The sequence below is a fragment of the Anguilla rostrata genome, chromosome 5, assembly GCF_018555375.3.
Source record: "Anguilla rostrata isolate EN2019 chromosome 5, ASM1855537v3, whole genome shotgun sequence".
NCBI classification, from domain to species: domain Eukaryota; kingdom Metazoa; phylum Chordata; class Actinopteri; order Anguilliformes; family Anguillidae; genus Anguilla; species Anguilla rostrata.
In genome coordinates, this window is record NC_057937.1 from 50,743,699 (window position 1) to 50,766,195 (window position 22,497).

The 22,497-nt window shown below is 45.2% G+C and overlaps 1 protein-coding gene across 2 annotated transcripts in view; it reads left to right on the forward strand.

Annotated features, from left to right (window-relative positions):
* tspan18b (tetraspanin 18b) overlaps positions 1 to 22,497 on the forward strand; it is a 45,543-nt gene that overhangs the window by 21,732 nt on the left and 1,314 nt on the right. For both annotated transcript variants that reach the window (XM_064336946.1, XM_064336944.1), the window contains exons 2-8: positions 1,614 to 1,698; positions 14,403 to 14,498; positions 19,221 to 19,415; positions 19,638 to 19,712; positions 19,829 to 19,927; positions 20,231 to 20,407; positions 21,941 to 22,024. In XM_064336946.1, the coding sequence (XP_064193016.1) occupies positions 1,696 to 1,698; positions 14,403 to 14,498; positions 19,221 to 19,415; positions 19,638 to 19,712; positions 19,829 to 19,927; positions 20,231 to 20,407; positions 21,941 to 22,024 (729 nt within the window). In that variant the 5' untranslated portion in view covers positions 1,614 to 1,695. The remainder of the gene's footprint in view (positions 1 to 1,613; positions 1,699 to 14,402; positions 14,499 to 19,220; positions 19,416 to 19,637; positions 19,713 to 19,828; positions 19,928 to 20,230; positions 20,408 to 21,940; positions 22,025 to 22,497) is intronic.

Here is a 22,497-nt window from a genome sequence, read left to right on the forward strand (position 1 = left end):
AGTTGGGAGTCGAAGCAAATGAGCTGCGTTCTGTGTAGATTGTTTTCTCTTTCTGGTTGACCAGCAGTGGAGACCTTTTCTGATCTCTACCGTGTCTCTCTGAGATTCCTGAGCATCCTGCCTAACTGAACTTCAATCTGGAGTACAGGGTTCCCAGTTCCCTCTGCCACCAGTCCACACCCAACCCCCCACCCCCACCACCCACCCCCCCATCCCCTACTCGTGGGATTTTATTGGTGCTTTATTTTCCTCTGTGTCAGTTGTCATGGAAACTGAACAATGTGACCGACCCCTGCCAGCATGCCGCACATTAGCGCCATTAGCTGTACGCGCTACAGTGGCGCTCCAAGGGGAAGCCGTGGGAGATGAGGAAGGAGATGATTGTAGGGCCAGACCACAGACCTGGTCTCACAGGAGCTGTTTGCCTTTGATGTGTATCAACGTCATGAGTTAGGACAAGTAACTTCCTCTGTTGGAGGCTGCTGACTGACTAGGGCTTGAATTGTGGCTAGAACAAACATGTTAGAAAATGACTTGAGCATGTATGCAAATACTATGTGTGTAATTGAGGAACTTGGTGCTGATCTCTGAGCGAATCACATCAAAAAGATCTGAATCCAAATAATATTAGCCAAATTCCCGGAGGAGAAAACATTCGGGCAGAACGCATTATTTAAATGTTGCCGAATATGGTATTTGTATTCGGCCCCATCCCTCCTGTGAATACCATGGTCTACAGCTTTCTCTCTTCATGAGGACTCCTCCCCCCATAGTGAAGACACCCTACCATTTTACTGGGAGTACAAATCTTGAATTAGAGTTTCATCTGCCCTCAGTCCAAGTTTTATTTTTCAAAATCTGCAATAACGTGACTCCTGCGGGCATCGGAGTACATTTCTCAGATGTAGGGGGCAAGGGAGCATTCACTTAAAAAATAAGAGCTGAAATCTCTTTTTTAGGGGGGAGCTGGGGCAGACATACTGCATGGATCGCGGTTTTAATTGGCCCCAATGCCCTGTATTCAGCTCAGAATCACTGTTGTGGTGAAGGAACAGGAGCGATAAGTTAGAGGCGTTTAGCCCCGTTAGCCCCGTTAGCCTTCCAGGCGCACTGCTGAGACAGTCAGAGCTAATTAGCTGGGAATGTTGTTTGCAAAAAAAAAAAAAAAAAAAAAAAATTAATGATGCAAATAAAGGTTAGAGGCAGCGATAACAAGGAAAGTACTTAAATCCTGGGCGAGCCACCGAAGAGTTTAACAGCCCACGCAGGGAAGAAAACACACACCAATATCCTGCGCCCGCCATAAATATTTTACCTGCTTCCACCGCTGTGTTCAATTAAAGGAGCCGAACCCTCACTCCCCCCCCCCCTGCTCACTTCCCCCTCTAGCTGTGTGGTGAAATATTCAGGAAGGTAAAGAGGCCCGGTAAACGCGCATCGCCGTGCCAGGACGAGCACGGGCTGAATAATGGATTTCAGAGCGTGTTGGCTAAATTCTTAAGAGTGCGCCCTCGCTGTGCGCTGCAGGACGTCCGCGTGGCGTATCTTTCGCTTCTCGTTCCGTAGACTGTCGTTTAAAAGTGACCTGCATCTGTCCTTTGCTCCTTCTGCAGCTGATGAACAGTTCTGAGGGCCTGAAGAAGAGAGTCTACACGTTCCACCTCCAGCTGAAAGAAGAGACTCTTACAGGCACACATGGTAAGGTGTTTTTTTTTTTTCCTCAATTCTAATTCATCACTGTGTGAATTCCAGTGACTCCTAATCATTAACCAGAGACCTCCTCAGCACTGCGGCCCAACATAAAGCCAGATGGCTTTCGATTTTCGATGCCGTCTTTAAGTCCCGAGAGAGGGTGCTGTCGATTTCAAAGTAGCCATTTCTGCCCCAAACGAACACTTATTCATCCAAAGTCATATTCTTATGGGTTAATCACCTCTACCTTCCTTCGTGATTTTTTTATTTTCTCATATCACCACTGATTCGCTGATTCGCTACGATGTCAGCCTCGTCTTGACCGTGTCAGCGGCCAATCGATTGGGTTTGGATTGCTTGTGTGAACTTAATTGGGGAAATCTGAGAAGATGTCGTACAGAACTTGCATTCGGTCAGTGTTCACAAATGGGGCTGCTGGACCTCGGGACCATTGTCAGCAGGTTTTTTTTTCTCTTTTTGCCCAGTTTTCATGCCTGCCCAGCTGGCTTTCCTGTTGTTTGTCACCCCAGTGCAGATCTTTATGCAGGCTTGATTTGCATCAGGCGTGCATGGCATTAAAATTCAAAGCACATTGACGCATGAAGTGTAGAAAAAAGGTTAAAGGGAACTATAACACAGACATCACACTGTCACCGAGGAATCCCGGGATCCAGCCATGAAAAGAATTCTTCCGCTAATGAATGCGCCTTTAAAAATGGCGGCTGCCCCGCTTGTTTATGTCCTGCAGAAAAGCAGAAAGGGGGAGAGGGGTTTTGCTTTCATGCTTGACTTGGTTAAGACGCAGGGTGTGGCTTCAGCTGTTGGCTCCTCTAGGAGGTGTTAAGTGACAGCAGCACTCTTCCATAGGCACAGGGTGGAATGAGGGGAGGATTCGGGTACAGTGCTGTGGTTGCCTTGTTTCCATGGCTAATAAGTGGCAATTTTCCCCATTAGCTGTTCAGTTAAACATTTCAGCCGCATGCCTGTTGCACCTATCTAAACCACACAGTTGTCAGATGTCCAGTTCAGTATAAGCATACATTTTTCCACTGAATTATATTCCATTATTCTGCTATAAATATGGTCTTTGCAAGCCCATGTCCATACATGGATATATTTGGAAATAGTTTATTCTTTTCGTTCGGGCGAAGAACATTTTTCTGGATTTGGAAGTAGGTGATATGTTTTTTGTTTACTCAACCTTTTCATGTCAGAGCAGAACTTTCTCTTTGATGTTTTTTTTTTCTTCAGGTTTACAAGGGGGGAAAAAATCTGGATTTGCTAATGTCTAACAGATGCTCGGTGTGTAGAGGCTCTTAAATCCTCAAACCAGGCCCATGTTAGTCCTCTTCAGTCTGAAAGAGCACTGTTTCTTCTCCCTGGTTAAGCCTCCAGGACTCAATACACAAAAGAACTGATATATTTTCTGTTTTTCCCCCAGTTTGCATGAATCTATTAGACACCGTATTTTTGTCTCTCAATAATTGATTTCTTCCGCCAGAATGCTCAGAAGCACGGGCCGCTCTGTGGGCTTGCTCAGACTCTCTCTCTCTCTCTCTCTCTCTCTCTCTTTTTATCTCTCTGTCTGCTGCTCAGAATGGTAATGATCAGATACAGAAACTTATATGCATTTTCCCTGGAGATGCAACACAAGCCCCCTACAGCATGCCTCGTGACCCAATGGGCAATTTCACAGGACTTTAAAACAACGAATGCGCCAATCCGTTGCATTCCATTATACTCTGTGGTGCCATGCAATTCAGGTGTAACAGCTGCTCTGTCTCACGGTTCATCCAGGGTGTCAGTGCTACATTTATGAATTAGAAATCATGTTTGATGTAAGTCCTGGAGAAACTGCATGTTGGTTCCAAGGTATGAAGGTGTAGTAAGCCCACAAAGTGCCCCTCTCAGTTGAGCCTTTAGCATAATTGAGTATCTCTCTCTCTCTCTCTCTCTCTCTCTCTCTCACTCTCTCTCTCTCTCAGCTGGCTCTTCTGTCTGGGTACAAGACAGCTAATTTGGGGTGACATGTTTGTCGAGGGGCAGATGGTGCACATACAGAGAGCTGTTTGAAAGAATTTGGGTAACCCCTCCCCCCCCCTCCCCTCCCCCAACCACCCTTCCAGCTGGAGTCTTGTTTTGACTCCCCAGTCACCTCTCTGAACGAGGCGTTTTTAAACACTTCGCAGTTAAGTGTATAACAACAGAGTGCTAACAGGCCATTCCTCTACCACAGAGTCAGTGCAGTTATCAGAACCAAATAATAAAATGCTCTCGCTCTGTTTTGGAATTACGATGTTTCTCCTGAGAAAACGTGCCTCTGATGGATTCCAGTAGAAACCCACCCGCTCATAAATTCTTCAGCCTTTACGGTACCAAGTGGGCAGGTGTAAATGATAAATTGACTTTTTGTACTAAAAAATGCATCAGGTTTTAGGCCTGACCTCCTGACCCGGCGCACAGCATCGTGAAGGAGTTTTGGGTGAAAAGCCTGCAGGGTAGAACAAATGTTCCTCTGAGCTCACTTCCGCCTGCGAAGTGACTGTCAGTCATTTTGGCTCCGGCCTTAAGAGAGAGCAGTGCTATCTCCGGCCCGCAAACCTCAAACTGGAGTTGAATGCCACTTCCACCTGCGTAGCGGGAAGGTGGGCAGAGGTATCCGACAAGATGGTCAGCCAGTCGGCGGCTGGAACTTTCAACAAGCAGGTGAAATTCAAGAATATTGCTGGCCCCTGCCCATGATACTTTTTCCAAAGACAACTCCAAACCCCACCTCTTCTTTCTGCATAAATACTAGCACAGGCCTCGGTGTGGTTAAAGGAATTTAAAATGGGAAATAACTTGGAAAAAGGAATGTACCTCAAACCTGTCTTTTATGTGCTCTGTACTATTAAAGGGTTACAGTGGAATTTTTCGATGATCACTTTAAAAATGTGTGATCTCTTTAATGTGTCACCGGTTCTTCCTTTGAGGTTGTTATTAACAAAAATCATGACAAAGACCTGGATTTTATAAGAGAATTGTGCTTTGAGTTTGTCCATCTGCTGTCTCGTCTCTGACGTCTGGATCATTTAGATAAAATGTCATCCTTATTAGACCCTGGGAATCTATCAGTGTCAAAGTCGCAAGGTCACAGAGGCTTTCTGTTTGTTTTCCCCATTTAAAGTCTTGTCCTATATTTTTCCAGGAAACAGATTTGCATTATGCATACATTATGCAGTTCTCCTTCAGCTCTGCTTACAAATTCCATTTTTCTTTGTTACATTATTTGGAAATTTTAATGAAGCCGTATTTTTACTAAATTTAACAGGCTCACTACTCAATACACTGTCTACCAACGAGGGACTGTCTCAAATCAACTACATCGAGCCTGGTGGGCAACATTATTCAAACTGCATCTTCTTTTTCTCTTGTTTTTTTTTTAACTTTCATTTATATTCCTTCTTTTTAGAATGAGGAAACTCAGACAAGTATCTTGCTTTTCATTTATGTCTGGAATTGAAAGCATGAAAGGACTGAAGGGAAGGGCTGTCAGGGTACATAAGAGCACTGTTCCTCTTTCATCTCTGAGAATGCCTGGGGAAATCACAGCTTCATCTATTGGCTAATCAAGACCTAACATCATTTTTATTATTGAACTAGTTTTTAAAGACATACTATGCGGGAGTTTTAGCTTGGGAATATTATAAAATAACCATGCTAAGGCATATCAGTGATGCACTGGAAATCTCTATCTTTACACACTTTTGCCAAATTCTGTAACCTTCCCCGTATTTGTTATTCTAAAATATGCTTGGGACGTTTCTGGGTGTGTCACTGTTTTCTGTGTGGGGAGGGGTGTGTGGCTACAGAGCCTGTGGTTTGGGATCAAATTTCGGAGGAGTGTATAAGTCCAGATACAGTGAAGCAAAATGACAAGCCAACAGGATTAATTCAAGAACTAGAGTTGACCTTGAAATTGCTTTTCCTCGGTGGCGTCAGCTGAAGTTTGCAAGGGGATTAAAAGCAACGTGGAGGTGGCGTGTTTTCTGTTGGACCTGTGAGTAACGTTGTCTCTAGCTGTCCAGCTAGCTACATTAGGTTGCTAGATGGCTGAAGTCGGGTACTCAGGGTAAGTGGGCGGGGTTGAAGACGGAGGAGGAGACTTCTTGGACTGTAAACACTGGACCACAACAAGGCTAAAAACAATCCTGCATAGTATGCCTTTAATGCTGAACTTTTCTTTATTTGCATAGGGCCGGTGTCTCAAACAGTTTAGTGAAGCCTATTCCTAAGCTAAAAGCGGTTTTCAATGGCGTGCTTCACTGAATTTCTATTTTAGTTGAGTTGAGGACTAGGCTTAATCCATGTCTGGGAAACTAGCCCATTGTCTGAACTAGATGCAACTTGAACGTGCAGATTCGGCCTATAGAGCCCAGCCTGCACTCCACTCCGTCTCCAAATGTGGCAGAGCTGTAGGAAAGGCCAGTAGAGGTCTTAGAGGCTTGTTTCCCTTTCAAAACACTCGGACACCATAATAGTCACCATTATTAACTCTCCTAAGCTCCACCCCCCCCCCCCCCCCCACCCGCCTGAGGTGCTCAGCACGCTCCCGGCTAACCAGCCGGACTGAAGCTCTGTTTACACGTCTGTTAAGACCTCTGGAGATGGAGGGCTTAGAGTTGGTCCCCGGAGATCACGGGGAAGAGCTGCGCAGGATTCCTCAGCGATCGATCGCAGCCCCAAGCCGCATGTATTGACCTGCGGTTGTATCTCCCAGCAGCAGTTAGCGTCCTCTTTTGGAAAGGAGTCGAGGCTCTGACACAATTAAACACGTGATCGTCTTCCGTCCTCGCTGCCGACTTCCAGCCCAGGTCTCTGTCGGCGTGCTGGCTCGCGACAGGTGTCAATCACTATCTGGTTCATGTGGTCCCAGGATGTGTTTTCAGGCTTTCTTCCCTTGACGCTCATTCCTACAGTGCAGACAAGCCCCCCTCCACCTCCTAATTGCTAAACTCCATTTAGCTATGGGGAGGTGGAAGGTTGCTTGTCTCTTATTTTTAACTTGATGCAAAATCTTAATACCACTCTCTGGCTAAATCTGGCCATTTTCCAGCAATTCTTATGGATTCTCAACACAACTTAGCTTCTGTCATACCTGAAACATGGAGATGGTTTGTGAGGAAAAAACAAGGGTTCATTATTTATTTATTCGTTTGTTTGTTTGTTTGGTCTGTGTAATGCATTAGCTTCTTTGGTGAAATGGTTTTCGGCCTGACATTTTGGCCATGACTAAATCGATTATAATTGCTGTGAGTAAATATGCACTGAACTGAAGCCTGCTCTACTCCACACAAATAACGCTTGTTTTGGACTATCCCCCCCTTCGATACAGAGTGCTGGCTTCGCATTAGCAGTGGTGCCATGGCTGCTTTTCATGCCAGGGGGACCCATGGCTCATTACTGTGCCAGTATCACTAGAAAGGGCATTTGTGTCTTGGGCAGCAAGCTTCCAATAGCTTCAGTTAATTTGGATTAATGCATGCATGGATGCACAGGGGATTTTCCTTGTAAACTTGGATTTTTTTTTTTTTTACGCTGCTGATTGTGCTTGCTGTGTTGCCTCTTTGATTAAATTAAAAGCTGACAGTGTTCTGGCCTTCCTTTTGGCCTGGGAGTTTGTGATAGTTTGTCGTGCATATCAAATAGGGGGTTATTCATTATTTACTGTGGTAGCCTGTGTCTCTGTGTATTTATTGTTCTTTTGTGTTGCCTTTTGTGGCAGGTGTTTGAAATAAGCCTTTGGCTATAAATACTTTATAAAAATGCATCTGATACTTTTTTAAATGCAATGCAGAAATGTTTTGTGCTAACAAATAAATTAATTTAAAAAATAAATGACTATTTACGAAGAAGAACACACTAAAGAGCAGTTAATTACCTATAGAAGAAGGGGGATAGACTCAAGAAATATGTGAATTTAAAATTTAACTCAAGCTGTTAGCTGTTTGATATAAATTTATTTTGTGGCTGAGCTGAGAATATATCCTGTATATCTCCGGACATGGGGAGGTATCTGGCCAGCACTACAGTCTCAGGGTCTGATTCTGTCATTCCTGTACTCTTACATTCACATTTATTCATTTTGCCGATCTGCATGCATGTTTTTTTTCATCTGGCAATTATAGTAAACAACAGCTAGTGAAAATTACAAGGGTAAGTACATGCCTAAATAGAGTAGATAATAACACTGTTATGCAATAAATATAAAGTTCGCATGAAGCTAATTGGACCCAGCTTGTGCAAAAATATGTACTGTATGCATGGGTAAACTGACACTTTGCAGATAGCTCCTTTTACAATTTATGGAGGGTACAGCGTTTCAGAGGCTGTGACTTTCTGTGATATATGGCTGTATTGTGGGCGGGAGGAGCCCTGACTCTGTTGCTTAAAAATTCCGTGGTGGACAGACTGGACACCAAATCATACAGTGTGTTCCAGTGCCTGTTCTGTTGTTTCTTGAGGATGGTATCTTTCCTGTCGAAAGAAAACAATCGGTCTGGCACCAGAAGTCTTGTGAGCTTTGGGGCTTTGAGGCTGGATGTGAAATCCTCCATGATTGGAGTGGTGTGGAGGGGCCAGGGAGCCCTGACACTGAGGCTGATAAGGCTCACATATCTGCAGCCCTCTCTCCCCCTCTCATTCACTCCCCCGTCCCCTCAGAGGCTGGGGCTGAGCTCCTGAAGAACACCGGGTCATGTGACTGCTTAAGATTCAGCCGACTTCAAAGGTACCCCCGCTTGCCGGTGGAGCACGCTCCCCATTCCCCGTAATTGCGGGTTCATTAACAGACAATGTCGGCCTCGGGGGAGCGGAGAGCCTGCTCTCTCAGAATATTTATTTATTTTCGGGTTCAATTCTCTCTTTTTCTCTTTGGGGGGAATCAAATCACACATTTGATAGACTCGTTAAGATAACCAGAAAAGCAGTCAAGTGGGGGTTTTTTAAAAATAAAATGTGAACAAATCAGCGCAAACCCCCCCCCCCACCCCCCCACCCCCACCGCCACCCAATAAAAAGGGTAATTTCGATGTGACAGCTCCCTGCTGTGTGTGATTTTAGTGGCGTTAGCGCGACGCTTCATCATCAAAGGGAGCTGCCGCCAGGGCGACCTGGCAGACAATGGCCCCAGGTCCCTCCGCGGCGCAGCGCAGGGGGAAGGTATTAAGGGGCCAGAGGATAACTCCCCGTGGGACAATTACAGGTGATCATTTATGGGTCATCGGTGCGTAAGAGGGTCCCGTTCAGCCCCAGACACCTAAGCCATCGGCCCCTGCGGTCTTAAATCCTGCAACCCCGCGGCCCTCCAGAAGCTGGAGAGTCCCGCCACCTGATTTATCCCAGCTGTGTGGCCGTCCAAACTGCGTGTTGATCCAGGGGCTGTCGTGCATGAACACATCACGGCTCCTCTGATCTCAGCATTTCGATCTCTGTGCTACAGCGCTGTTGGAGTGGCTTGCTTCATAACAATGATATGAACCTTGAAACAAAAAAAATGAATGTTAAAAATTGAGATTGTGAAAGCAAAAATGAATCATTTTTGATGAAGAATTAGATGCTGTGGTAAACTGCACAGGGGACAGATGTAGTGGTAGAGTGTGTATAATATGGAGAGCATTAGATTATGTTGATCGAACATTGAAATAAGATGTTAGTGATCATGAATCTCAGTGGTAGTGTATCTATCCGAAGTTCCAAACCGTTGGTGTTCAAATTGTTATGCCCATCACACTGAGCACATAAGTATCAAAAGTTCAACAGACTGAAGTGAGTTGTTTATGTGGAGTGTGAACCGTGTTTTGAATTCAGATGAGTGATTTTGTTTTGTGTTTTTCACACATTTCTGTGGCAGTTGTTTGACAATGTTTGGCTTAGAGCGCTGCTTTCAGAGACGTTCTTTCTATTAGAAGGAGATATTTTGAAGTAAGAGAGAGAGAGAAGTGTGGAGTGCGTGCGCCAGGACTTGAACTCTGCCTTTGAAGTCGGCCAGGGCATCAGTGCTGTGGCAGACGTGTTTATTCCACTCAGGTATCAAGCCGAGCTGAAGCCTGAGCACACTCAGGAGCTGTTCAGACCCAATAGCAGTGCAGAGCAACCGAGGAATGCCTCGGGCACAAGCTCCTAAACACCAGCTTTGTTTATGCCACATTTTTTTTTTTTTTTTTTTCAAAAATTTTAAATTCCGATGTTCTCCCAAATTTGAAAGTTCAGTGGTATTCGTGTGAATGGGCTCTCTTATAATTGTGATGCTCTCTGTTAATTCAGGATTCTGGGTAGACGAGCACAATGAATCAGGAACACTGGCAACCATTAGGCTTTGATACCAAGCCATGGTGCATAGCCACACACACTAGAGCTCAGTGTGTTAGGAGGATTTTGCCTTGATTGCCACCGAGTACTGTAGAATTTGAAAGTACCCAAAATACTCTCAGAATCAAATATACTCTTTACATTTTTCCATTTCCTTTTTTGTAGCTTTCTAGGTCAGCGGGATGATTCTTTTGATTTAGCATGGCGGTGAAATGCAGGCACAGTTAAAGATGAGGTAGGAGACGCAGGATGGTGGTTTATATTTGAGACGAGACTGCTTTTGTCTGGGTGTCATTTTCTGTTAGGCATGCAGTCAGTGCTGCTAGAATCCAATTGGTCATGAACTGGAATATCAGTAATTTCGTACTGGAGTTCGGGGCTGTGCTCCGTTGTGCTGATAATACTAGCCTTCATATTGTTTTCAGCAACAGTGAGGTACTGAGATGAAACTGTACACACGGTCTGGCTCTCAGTAACAATGTCCTGCAGGGCATTGTTACTGAGAGCCAGAGAAGGGGTTCAGGATTCTCCAGCAGATCGAGACTTTAGGAGCACTTCATCCTTCCTGCTTTAAAGATTTTAAGAGTTTAAAATTGTCGATTCTTGCCTCCAGTCACATCTGTGCTTCCCGTACCTGTGGAAGGAAGCAGCGCTACAGCTATAATTTACACCCTCCTCTGGTACAGTTCCCTCACAAGCCCACATTTCCACTCCGCGGGCTAAACTACACTGCAGCTGTAGCTGGCACTGGTCAGATGAGGCATATCTCTAGCCTCTGGGCACATGTTTGGAGGAGATAATGCAACAATAACCTAAGAAATCCTAACAATCTTAAGTCCACCCTTCCCCCGGCTGGCTGCAGCTTATTGTGTTTTACAGTTGTGGAGTCCCAGTCATAGCCAATAGCTAATAGCATGTCTAGGCTGTAGGGCCCAGACTGAACGTGTAGCCGGTGCCTTCACCAGCCGCGACCCTTGGGCGCCTCCTGCTCTGATTTAAAGCCGCATTTGACTTGTACCATAACTTACATGAAACCATGAGTGGGGCTGTCACGGAGATTGATGAAATGAGTGAAGAACCGAAGGCGCACTCAGCGGGAGGATGGAGTGGCCCTCGTACTGCTCTGCTTCAGACCAGCCCCGAGGCTGTGGAGTGGCGCTGTGATGTCATGTGAAACTGCAGTCATGTGATGCACTGCTCACCCCGGGGTTGAAGGGGCAGGGAACGCTTTCTGCAGTCAAAGGAAAACACTAGTGGAGATGTGAAAACACTGCTTTTTCCTCTCCACGGTAAACTTCCTCATGCAGTGTTCTCTAGGGAAGGTAAGACCTTATCGGACCTTATTTCTGTGTTCTGTTCATACTCATTTTTTGAGTCCTGCAGCCGCAACTAAGCTTGGGTGTACGCTCGACTTGTTTTTAAAACAGTTACAACATTCACATCCTTTCCCTGCTGCTCTGTTCCCTCACAGGCTGAATCATTGACCACAGTGGATAAAGTAAAGAAACAACATGGGTTCCCTTTCTGATAGATAGATAGATAGCCAGACAGACAGACAGACGGACAGACAGACAGTGAAAACAAATATTTCCTACCATATGTGCATATTTGGATGCTAGTAGCCATGGACTAGGATGGAAAAAGAGAGCGAGAAAGGATGAAAGATCTAAACATGATGCATATATTCATATATTAACTTTGTCACAAAGGGTGTGAACATATTTGCGCGTGTTTAAGCACTCTTTAAGTGTTGATTGCACTTGGGTTAGCAGTTACTGTATAAGCCGAATTGCTGACTCGGTACGGTAGCGAGGTTGTGCCTCTGATTGATGAGGCCTGTCTGAATCCCGTGTTTTGTAAGGGGGACAGAGAGCACCCTCTCTGCTGTACTCTGCTTTTTCTCCAGGCTCTCGCCTCTCCTCTGACAGGTTGATTTATTTTGCAGGGATTCACTCGATTGGATATTTATTGGTGCTGTAGTTACAGGGCCAGAGAATCTCTCCCGTGCGCAGGAACCAAAACTGGATTCAGCCGCATGAAACATTTTGTCTCCGTGAGAAGAAATGAATGCCAAATGTCTCTGAATCTAAATAGGAGAATTTGGCCTGGATTTCAGCGTGCTCAGTCCCTGGGATTCCCCCTGGGAGAGGGCTGGAAGGGAAATCAGACATTCTGAAGTTCAGACTCAAGCCCCCCTCTAAAAGCGTTCCCAATTCCCCCTCCTGTCACGAAATGTTTTTTTCATTTTATTTCCCCACATGCACAACCACTGTAATGAATGCGTGGAGAAGAAGCCCGTTGACACTTGCTCTGTGAGTTGTAATTTATACTAATCCTCAATTAATACCTCTCAAGCGCTTGTTAGGTGTCAGTGCAGTGCATAATTGAAACTCTAGATGTCTGTACACGAGCTGAGAGAAGGGCTTTTGTGGGAGCAAACGCATGACCCTGAGCTCTCTGCCTGCTGTAAATACACTGACAAAGGGCTGTAAAACAGGATGGGTCAGGGGTCAGGGGTCAGGGGTCAGGATTCAGGTGAGACACTAAAAGTTACACAAAGAACATGGGAGTATGAGTCAAGGCATATTCTCTGGGGTGGCGGGGGGTGCGTGGGGGGGGTGTAAAACCCAAAACCTCTCTGAGCCAGGTATCAGAGTGTGGGTTGATGGAGCCCAGGGCTTCTTCCTCACAGCACCTGGATTTCTTAATTTCACAGGAAATTACTCAGGAGGGATAAGCTTGCCAGAGGATTACGGGATTATCTGTGAGCACAGATGTAAAATAAAAGGCCATTTTAGCTTCTGCGGTGTTCCCTTCGGCTGCTGTGCTGCTCCTGGTGTATTTTTAAATGGCTGTCCTGGCTGTGGAGAGCTTCCTCCACCTGAGTCATCTGGGCTTTCTGCAGAGTGAGCAGGGCTGTTTGACTGCTTTGGTTGCAGGCTGCACCCTCAGGTTGAAACTCCCCCAGCCCTATGGGCAGTCCATGGGACAGCAGCAGGGAGGAGAGGGAGACTGCAGTGCTGCGGCCTACAGACATGGCAACCCTTGAGCTCCCAGAGCTAATAAAGATCTTCTCCTTCATTTAACTAAATGCTCCCTAATGGGCCTCAATTATGTAGAGTGCATTGTCAGATAGAGAGATTGCCTTCTCCTGTTGACCGGGCACCTACCACTCACTTTATTCAAAAGGAAACAACCACAGTCCCCCCTTGCTGTGTAAATACTTTTAAGACACCCAGTTGGGCACAGTAAAAATGGCCCTTTTCCAACATAAGACCGAACCTGCACTGTAGCCTGGGTGTTGGAAAGTTGGCTGCACAGGGTATGGAGACTGTAAAATGGCTGTCTCGTGGTACAGCGTGTTTGCTTGTAGTTCCGAGGCGATTCGCATTTGCTCTGAGGTCAGGGTCAATGTTGGGTCGAGATCACACAAACACGGAGGGGGTGACAGCATGGATTCCAGCAGAGGGAACATCTTTGTCCTCTGCTGGGTCTTTGGGGGGAAATGGGGTGGGGGTGTGTGGGGGGGGGGCGATCTGTCACCCTTTGGCAACACCCTGCCGTCGGACAGAGAGGTAACAGCAGGGGCCGTGACACGGACCATCTGGGACATCACACAGACACAGCGGGAACACAGCGTGCCGTGGAGTCAGAGGCACTTCGGGTCCGTGGTGGCAGAGCCGAAAATAAAAGGCGTAATGCAGCGGCACTTAGGGCACGGGGCACCATGCTGGGGCTGCCGCCGCCGCCGCTGCTCTTTCTGTCACGCGCGCTTTGTTTGAGCTGCTAGGCTGCAGATCTTTGTGTTTTTACTGTACTTTCCGCTTTATTCTTCTGGTCCTCAGCAGCAGTGCTGTGTAAGAGCGTTGGACAAAATATCCACAAAAAAAGGGCCATCGCCCTTTAATTTGCATTGAAATGATTCAGGTCTGTGCAAAGACATTTGAGAAGGGACAGTCATTGCCATAGCCCTGCAACATTATGCCTTGTCAGCACCATTACAGATGCTTAAGTGAATTAATAGTTCAAAATCAATGCAGTCTGAAAAAAGTGGCCTCTCTCTCTCTCTCTCTCTCTCTCTCTCTCTCTCTCTCTCTCTCTCTCTCTCTCTCTCTCCTCTCTCTCTCCCTCTCTCCCTCACTCTGTTAATTAAAGGACGGAATGATAAAGTACCTCAATGCTCTCTCCCACCCCAGGCCATACCCTGTACACAAAGCTCACTGATCGCATTGGATCATGCTGTAAAGTGCAAGTGTGTGTGCGTGCGTATGTGTGTGTGTGTGTGTGTGTGTGTGTTGTGTGTGTATGTTAACGCTCGTGTGTGTATGTGTAGCACAGTGACAGTTGTGTCTCTTCCCCAGGGGAGCGGAGAGGCTTCAGCGAGAGGCACGGCCATGGAGGGGGACTGCCTCAGCTGCATCAAATACCTCATGTTCGTCTTCAACTTCTTCATCTTTGTGAGTATTTTCCCAGCATTCAGTCCCACGCCCGTTGTCACATTAGTGGGAACTTGTTTCCTTGTCTGGCTGTGATGGATACATTTCCTGTAGTTTAAGCAGTTTTTAGAGCTTCTATGATATAGTCCTTGTGCAATCTGGCCTCCTGGGGGTTTGAGAGCTTAAGGATTCTGGTCTGTTTGTCATTTTTCTGCCATTAGGGAATAGTTGTGTAAAGCAGAGAAAAGCCATTACTATTCTGTTACTGACAGTGCTGTTGGATTGTGGTATTGGACGGCCTCTCCAAATATGGTGGTGGGGGGGGGGGCGGTTGTTGGCAAAGGCCAATGGAAGAGCGGTGGTTAGGGGGAGTAATTTGCTTTTGATTGTTTGGTGAACACATTTTTTTTGGTTAAATGAACTTGGTGAGGGGGGAAAAGTCACTGCAGAAAAGCCCCATAATGAGGACTCATTGCAAACGTTAACGACAAGCACTACTACAATCTCCCCAAACCAAAAGCACCCTGGAATATTTTACATTTACGGCATGCTTCACCCATCTCTTTTGGATTTATTCCTTTAAAGTGAAGCTGTAGGTAAAAATGTCTTGTTTACCTTTAATTGGATTTGGGTGTCATCTACAAGAATGTGGGACCCCAGGCAAACAGGCAGATCTAAGCCCAAAATCCATCTGTGCAACTTATAAAAAAGACATTATAAGCAAGAAATTCCCAGAACAAGAGCAACTACCACAGGCAATGGGAGGGAAACAAATAATCCCTATTTACCATTTAAAATGGCATTCAATGCTGAGCTCATATTTTGTAGGATAAAAAAATATTTTCTCTGAGAAACTTTTGTAGGATAAAACAATATTTTCTCTAAGAAGATATTACAGAGCTTCCTGACCCAACAAAAGTAACTCATAGAAGAGGATTGATAGCACTTATAAATTTGTCATAAAAGAAGTAGGAAAGACACACCAGAGGTGTTAGTGGTGGTGAGAGATTCAACAAGAACATGAAACTGCTTGGAGAACTTACGGAGAGCTTACTGAGAGCTATCCAGGGGAACTCTGTGAACTCGCAGGGAAGAGTGATGGAGCTGTGGAGATTAAAATCTCTTAGTGGCCTTAATGGTAGGAGCTCAACACTTTCAAAGAGATTATGTAGATGGGAGATTCCCCTCTCCCTCCACAAAGAGACCCAAAGCCTCTTCCAGATAAGTGTGCGTTGTCCCACAGAGGTGAAATCCTTGAAGGTCAAAACTTGGCCCTGTTTATTTTATGGATCTTAAACCAGGCTTTCCGTATCACTGTAATAATGTGTTTATAGAGGCACCATAGAAAATATTGAAAAAATATGGGAAAAAATTCTGTATTTCTATAGTGCTGTTCTTAGATGAATATTATTCAGGTCATTTCATTCTGGGGGGATACCGGTCTTGTGGATTAAGCCAATTTGATATGTTGATTATTATGAGATCAAAAATATTTCAGACAGTCAAGGGTCCCTAAACCGCTTTCAGATTTGGAAGTTTGTGAAGTAGATGGCTTCAAAGGAGTTAATTTTATGTTTCAGGTTGACCTTCAGGATTGGCTGTTTTAAAGCATCGAACCTTTTAGCAGTGCACTGTAGGTAGACATGGAGCATTGATCTTAGGTAATTTATTCATTCAAGAATGTTCTTGTACTCAGTTACATAAGTCTTTCAGTGCCTTTATAGGAATGTACTCTAATTGTGTTTATGTAAATTGTCATATGAGGGAGATAATTAAATTCTGGAATGTTCAATACCTTTAGGGGACTATCATAAGGAAAGCTTTTTATCTGTGTGGTTCCAGTTATATTGATAGAAATGGAGGACTTCATACTTACGCCAGTTCATTGTAGGTTGAGATTTCAAATTTAAACTTGCTTTAAATTTAATTTGAGGTGCAGTCAAGTGTCCTCATATTGGAATAACAGTAAAATGTAGTATTTTAAGGTTAATGTTCTCTCATTTAAAAAAGACAAACGCCTGAAATGATGGAAAGACGCAGCACCTTTTGTTAACAAAGCACAAAGTAAGTGTGGTAAGTGAGGACATCTTATTAGGTGGGTGACCAAGCAGACAATGGGGGGTGGAGCCTAGTTTGTCACAGTTCCTAAGAATGATTTAAAATGGTGTAGAGACTGTGTTCATGGTGATGACTGAGGCACAGGGTGAATCACAGCGAAGCTTAATCTAATTAATGATGTAGTCTGAAAAACCAAACTCCTATTGATTACTTTCAGACAAACTGTTAAAGTCCTATTTAGCTTCCATTGTGACAGCTATAGTAGCTTTATAAAAAAAGTGCACAGTAATAAAATAGAATAATAGACCTCTATTGTCTGTAGAGTGCCTATTTTTCATTATTTTCTTTGGCTGGATTGTTGGAGGGCATTTTCTGTTTGAGAAGTTAATGATCTGTGAATTATCTTCTCATCTCCATTTAGTGCCATGCCTCTGTAGTTGTGTGCAGAGAGGGGGGTTATTTATTATTGGAAAGACTGAGATAAGAACTGATGGATGGAGCTGGTGGGATATATGTAATTGACCATTTGCAAGTAAAACACAGAGAGATGAAATTCCCCGAGGGTTTATAGATTTCAATCAGGCTGCTGCCGTGCTGTGAGTGCTCCCCTCAAGGCCCAGCAGAGATGCATTTTCTAATATACCGCAGCTTTTCGTACAGTGACACTGTTGAAAGCTGTTCTTCAGCGAATGGTTAAATGTCACTGCCTCTCTTATCAGTAGGGGAGTACAGAAGAGTGGACAGTGTTGGTTCATCAGCACAGGTACAAGTAGGTGGGCACTGTACAGAGAGAGAGAACATGCTTCTGTACTGAGACTGATACGTGATATGCTCTACTTCCATTCCACAGGTAATCCACTCCAAATGTGACGATGAGACAGTCACATTTGGAGCAGTCGTTTATCCTTTAGTTTTACTTCTGCGCCATTTTATAGTTAATTATATTTTACGGTTTCGTTCACTGCTGCGCCCTCCACGATCGGAGGAGAGGGCAGGCTGGCACACGCGTCCTCAGGCACAGTCTGCCAGCTGCCTTTATTTCCCCCTCCTCGGGCCTCCAGCTGCGCTGCGCAGTCTGCGTCGGAGGAGCGCGTTGCGTACGCTGCGCGGGCGGGCAGATGGTCGGGTGTTACCTATAACAGCAGCGCAGCGTGCTTGGGTGAAACAGAGCTTCTGCAAAGACAGACCTTGACAAGATAAGATCACAACCACCCTCTGATATAAGCTGTCGCTGTCCTGAGGCTGAATTTAAGAAGCTCATTAAGAAGAGTTCATTATTTTTTACCTTATTTAATAATCAATTACTGCACTTGGCTCAGTCATGCAGCGCTGTTGTTGAATGTGTGTGTGCATCCAGTTTAAATTATTATTATTATTGTTGTTGTTGTTGTTTTTGTTGTTGTTGTTATTATTATTATTATTATTATTATTATTATTATTATTATTAAGCATTTTATCTATAGAGCACCTTTCATTGCATAACAATCGCATAGCTAGTGCTCAAGTTGAGCTAAAAATAAAAAGTCAGTAATTATAAGTTACAAATTCCTGAAATCAGGACACATAATATTTACAGAATAAAAAATGAAACTAAAAAGAAGCACATCACGGAGAGTAGCGTCTGGATCCTGAGAAGTAAAGATAAGAATGGTGGGCCATTCTAAAAAGGTCAAATGGTAAAAGTGGGTTTTGAAGGCTTACTTAAAGGCCCCGGTGGAATCAGAAACCGTTGCAGTCAGCTTGGTGCTGGCATTGTTCACAGCATTGGATCTAACCTATGTGCTTTAATTCAAAGCCCCCTGACCACAGCCCTGGATTGAGTATATATGGCAATATTGGGTTATTACCATATATTCATACACTCAAGATGCAGGCAATATGGCTGACAAGGAAGGAGATACTGCAAACAGGCACACGCATCGGTGTAGGGAGGCTGTCCGACTTAGAAGCAGCTGGGACAAAATTTGGAAAATGCTCCTCAGGTTTATCAAACTGGAGAGAGAACGCAAGAGCAAGGGGAGAACAAGAGAGGGAGAGAGAGAGTCTGAGAATGAGAGAGATAAAGTGTGTCTGTGTGTGTGTGTGTGTGTGTACATGCACGAGAGACAGAGAGTGAGAGTCAGGAGCTCTTATCACAGTCCCACAGTTTCCTCAAGCAACTCAATCAGACTCAATCTCTCCCAGCTGGGCCCAGAGAAGGGGGAGGGTGTGATGGGGGGGGGTCCTAAAAGCTTTTGGCAGCCTCTTAATCATAACTGAAGGGTTTGTCTGCTCCGAGAGGTAGAGGACCAGGGAATTACAGGGCCACAATATCCCCCAAAAGGAGCCATTTGTCACCTGAAGTGCCCTTCCTTTCTCTCCCCTGGTTTCTCCTGAGCAACCTCTAATGTCCACTCAAGCCTAATAGTTCAGTGTCGGCTTAATACATGGTGCACATTTACGAAGTGGATGATGTGATACGGTTAAATAAATCCAATCTTTTCATATCTTTCTCCATCCTGTATCTAAAGCGCATTTATCATTTCAGTCTTTGCCGGAAAGGAAAGGATAATGTAAATGGAAGGGCTTCTGTACAGATTCCTGCACCGTGTACTCCAAAGTAATCCGTCCCCGATGTTGTATGAGGAGTCCCTGTGCCCCCGGTATGATCCCTCCATTCTCTCTGTCTGTCTGTCTGTCTGGCAGCTGGGCGGGTCCTTCCTGCTGGGCGTGGGCGTGTGGGTGCTGGTAGACCCTACGGGTTTCCGAGAGATCGTGGCGGCGAACCCCCTCCTCTTCACCGGCGTCTACGTCATCCTGGCCATGGGCGGCATGCTCTTCCTGCTGGGATTCCTGGGGTGCTGCGGGGCCATTCGAGAGAACAAGTGCCTGTTGCTGTTCGTGAGTATGCCCTACGGGCCGGGCCTCCTGTCGAGCGCTGTGCTGTAGACAGCGGGAAATCATTTATTAAACTCCTGGGGTTGTCTTTAATCCTGTCGTATTCGTACGGTCGAACAGAGAGGGTTGTGCGCACAGAGCTTCAGGTATATTTAATGTAGAGCAAAATGGGTTCAGTCTGGCCTCTGATTCCTTCTCTCCTACACTTTCTCTCTTTCTGTCCAGTTCTTCATGCTCATCCTCATCATCTTCCTGGCAGAGCTGGCCGCCGCCATCTTGGCCTTCATCTTCCGTGAGCACGTGAGTCTCTGGCCTTTCCGAGCGGAGGCGGCCGAGCCGCGGACCGCCGTGGGTTTCGCGCAACGGCGTCTCCGCCCCCTCCCTCTGACCTGTGCCTCTCTGCTTTGTCTCTGCAGCTCACGCGAGAATACTTCACCCGGGAGCTGAAGAGGCACTACCAGGGCTACAACAACACCGACGTCTTCACCTCCACCTGGAACGCCATCATGACCACGGTAAGGCCCTCGCCGCGCCCTTCCTGTAGCGGCGAATAGCGGGTGGCCTGCATTCCCTGTGATATCCAGCAGAGACCCCTACAAAATGGGCCTTGACTCATCAGTATTATGTCCCTTTCAGGGTGGTGTGGTAAGAGCAGCCAGGTCTCGCCATCAAAGTGATGTCACAGAGAAGTGCTCATAATGGGCACGCTTTCTGAGTCATTATGGGTGGTTTTGAGGGTGTTTATCATTGGGTTTTAGCGTAAAAGCACATCGTATTAAGGCTCTGGAAAGTGTACACGGACTCCTCTCTCTCCCCAGTTTGACTGCTGTGGGGTGAACAGCCCAGAAGACTTTGAGGACAGCCTCTTCAGGCTCATCAACCCAAACGACATGGTGCCCGAGGCCTGTTGCCAGAGGAACAGTCACCCTGGAGACGTGGCCTACATCAGCAAAGAGGAGTGCCTAATGGGCAGTATGCTGTTCCGCCACAATAAGGTGAAAACCTGCCTCGCCGAAATGCCTCCCTTTGTGGCTCTCCAGCTCTGAGCCCGATGATATCAAAGCTCCACATTTTTCCCATTGAGATTGTTTTTATTTGTAAGACATTTATGGAGAAAGGTTTATTATATCCAGACTGCACTCTATCAAAATAAAGGAGACATCTCAAACCGCTCAGTTTATCTTTTGTGTATATTGCATTGTAAACCATATTGCCACACTTCTTTGAATGGTGTTATCTTGGGCCGATAAGAACGCCGAGTGTATAGGTTGGCCACTGCAGCTCGTGAGAGTGAGTGGTAGGTAAGTTTGAATGTCTGTTGGCCCTAACGCTTTGTTTAATATCTGTAAAAGCTTCAGGGGGAAAATGGTGGCTTGAACAGCGCCTTGGGAGCGGCTTCGCTCCATGAAATCCATTCTGTGCTTTTGTGTGTTCCCTGTGGTCGGGGTCAACTGCAGGACCACTCTCTATGAAACACAGAGCTTTTATGTACTGTATTAATTCAGACATGGACAGCCCGAGGCGAGCTGCATTTCGCTTGTGAAATAATGTCCTGCGAGATGAAAAATCTGTCCAGAGTTAATGACTGCGATGCCGTCGATGTTCCAGAAGGCAATTCGGTCCAATCGAAACAGGCTGTTTCGTCTTGACATCCCTTAACAGTTTGAAGGCACTGTTATGTAAAGTCCAAACTTGCGCAACATACTCTTATTTCAAACTAAACACACTTATGTTGCGTTAGCAACATAACAAGGCATTTGGGTTCCCATCCAAAGGCTTGAGGCCGACCTGATTTGCGTTCATACTGAATCACTCTCTTCGGTTCCTTTGCCTTTGTTTCTGACGCTGAATACCTTTATTCATTTGTATGACCTTACGTCTGTGTTCATAAATGAAATCCTCTCACTGCACGGTGGTGAACGAACCTTGAGCACTGAAGAGCGGTCTCACTGTGTTGTCTGCTGCTATGCGTGTGATGTTGAATGAAGAGTGTCCTCATTCAAAAGTGAAAAGCATTTCAGTGAGTTTTAAGAATTTAGTGAAAAGAAGCATTCTTTTCTTTGCCATCTTCCCAACCTGTTTTGACGGTTCTGGGAACCATCTGGATTCTGGACTGCAAGGTTTCTGAGCATAGCTTTGTGTCAGTTTTATCCACTGTTTTATCAACTTTTAAGTCCACTGTTAAATGTTCTACATCAGGGGTTTTCAAACTGTGCTCAGTGGACCATTGCTAATCTGGTGGCTTGTGGGTGTTATGTTATGTTATGAATTTGATATTAATTGCATTGGTAGTGCAGTGTAACATACAGAAAGTTGGTTTATTTGTGTGTTGAATTTACAAGGCTTGACTCAAATAAACTGCAAGCACCCGCATCCCAGTGAGGATCAAAATAATTTTGTGGTTATTGCACGTTTAAATATACATGTTTTGTTTATAGTGAACTATCTGGGTGGTCTGCCAAGATCTTGCTGGTTGTTTCAGTGGTCCAATAAAAATGCTTACTCAAAAAATGTTTGTGTTTTTATAGGGCTGTTACTCGGCGGTGGTCGACTACTTTGAGATGTACATCTACGTGGCTGGAGCGCTCGCCATTGTGGTCCTGACTATTGAAGTACGGTTGTCTTGTTTTTGTTCAACAAATGCTTTTGTTTTTGCTGTCATGTTTGCCAGTGTGTTGGACAAGTCCCTGATCGAAGCATGAAAAAGACAAATCATGCGCCAGTGAAATAATGACTATCAGCTCATGTAAATGAAACAGGTTGAGCCCTTCCTCTAGCCAACTGTCCTATGTCTCATATTTAAAACATCGTCCTTTATTTAACCAGGTAGGTCAACTAGTCGCTCTTTTAAAGTGACAAATAGTGAGGATTAATGTCACATTTCCCTACCAAGGCATCATTCGCACTCCTGTGCCCCACTCAGTATAGTAGAGAGACACCTTGTGGTGACCAGAGATATTGTACTTCAATTTATGTCTAATATGGTGATTGTGTTCTTTTGTTCTGCATGTTAGTTTTATGCTTCAGAAATGCAATGCGTGTCAAAAGTCTGAATCCCCCTAACATGTATGCCATGTGTTAAGAA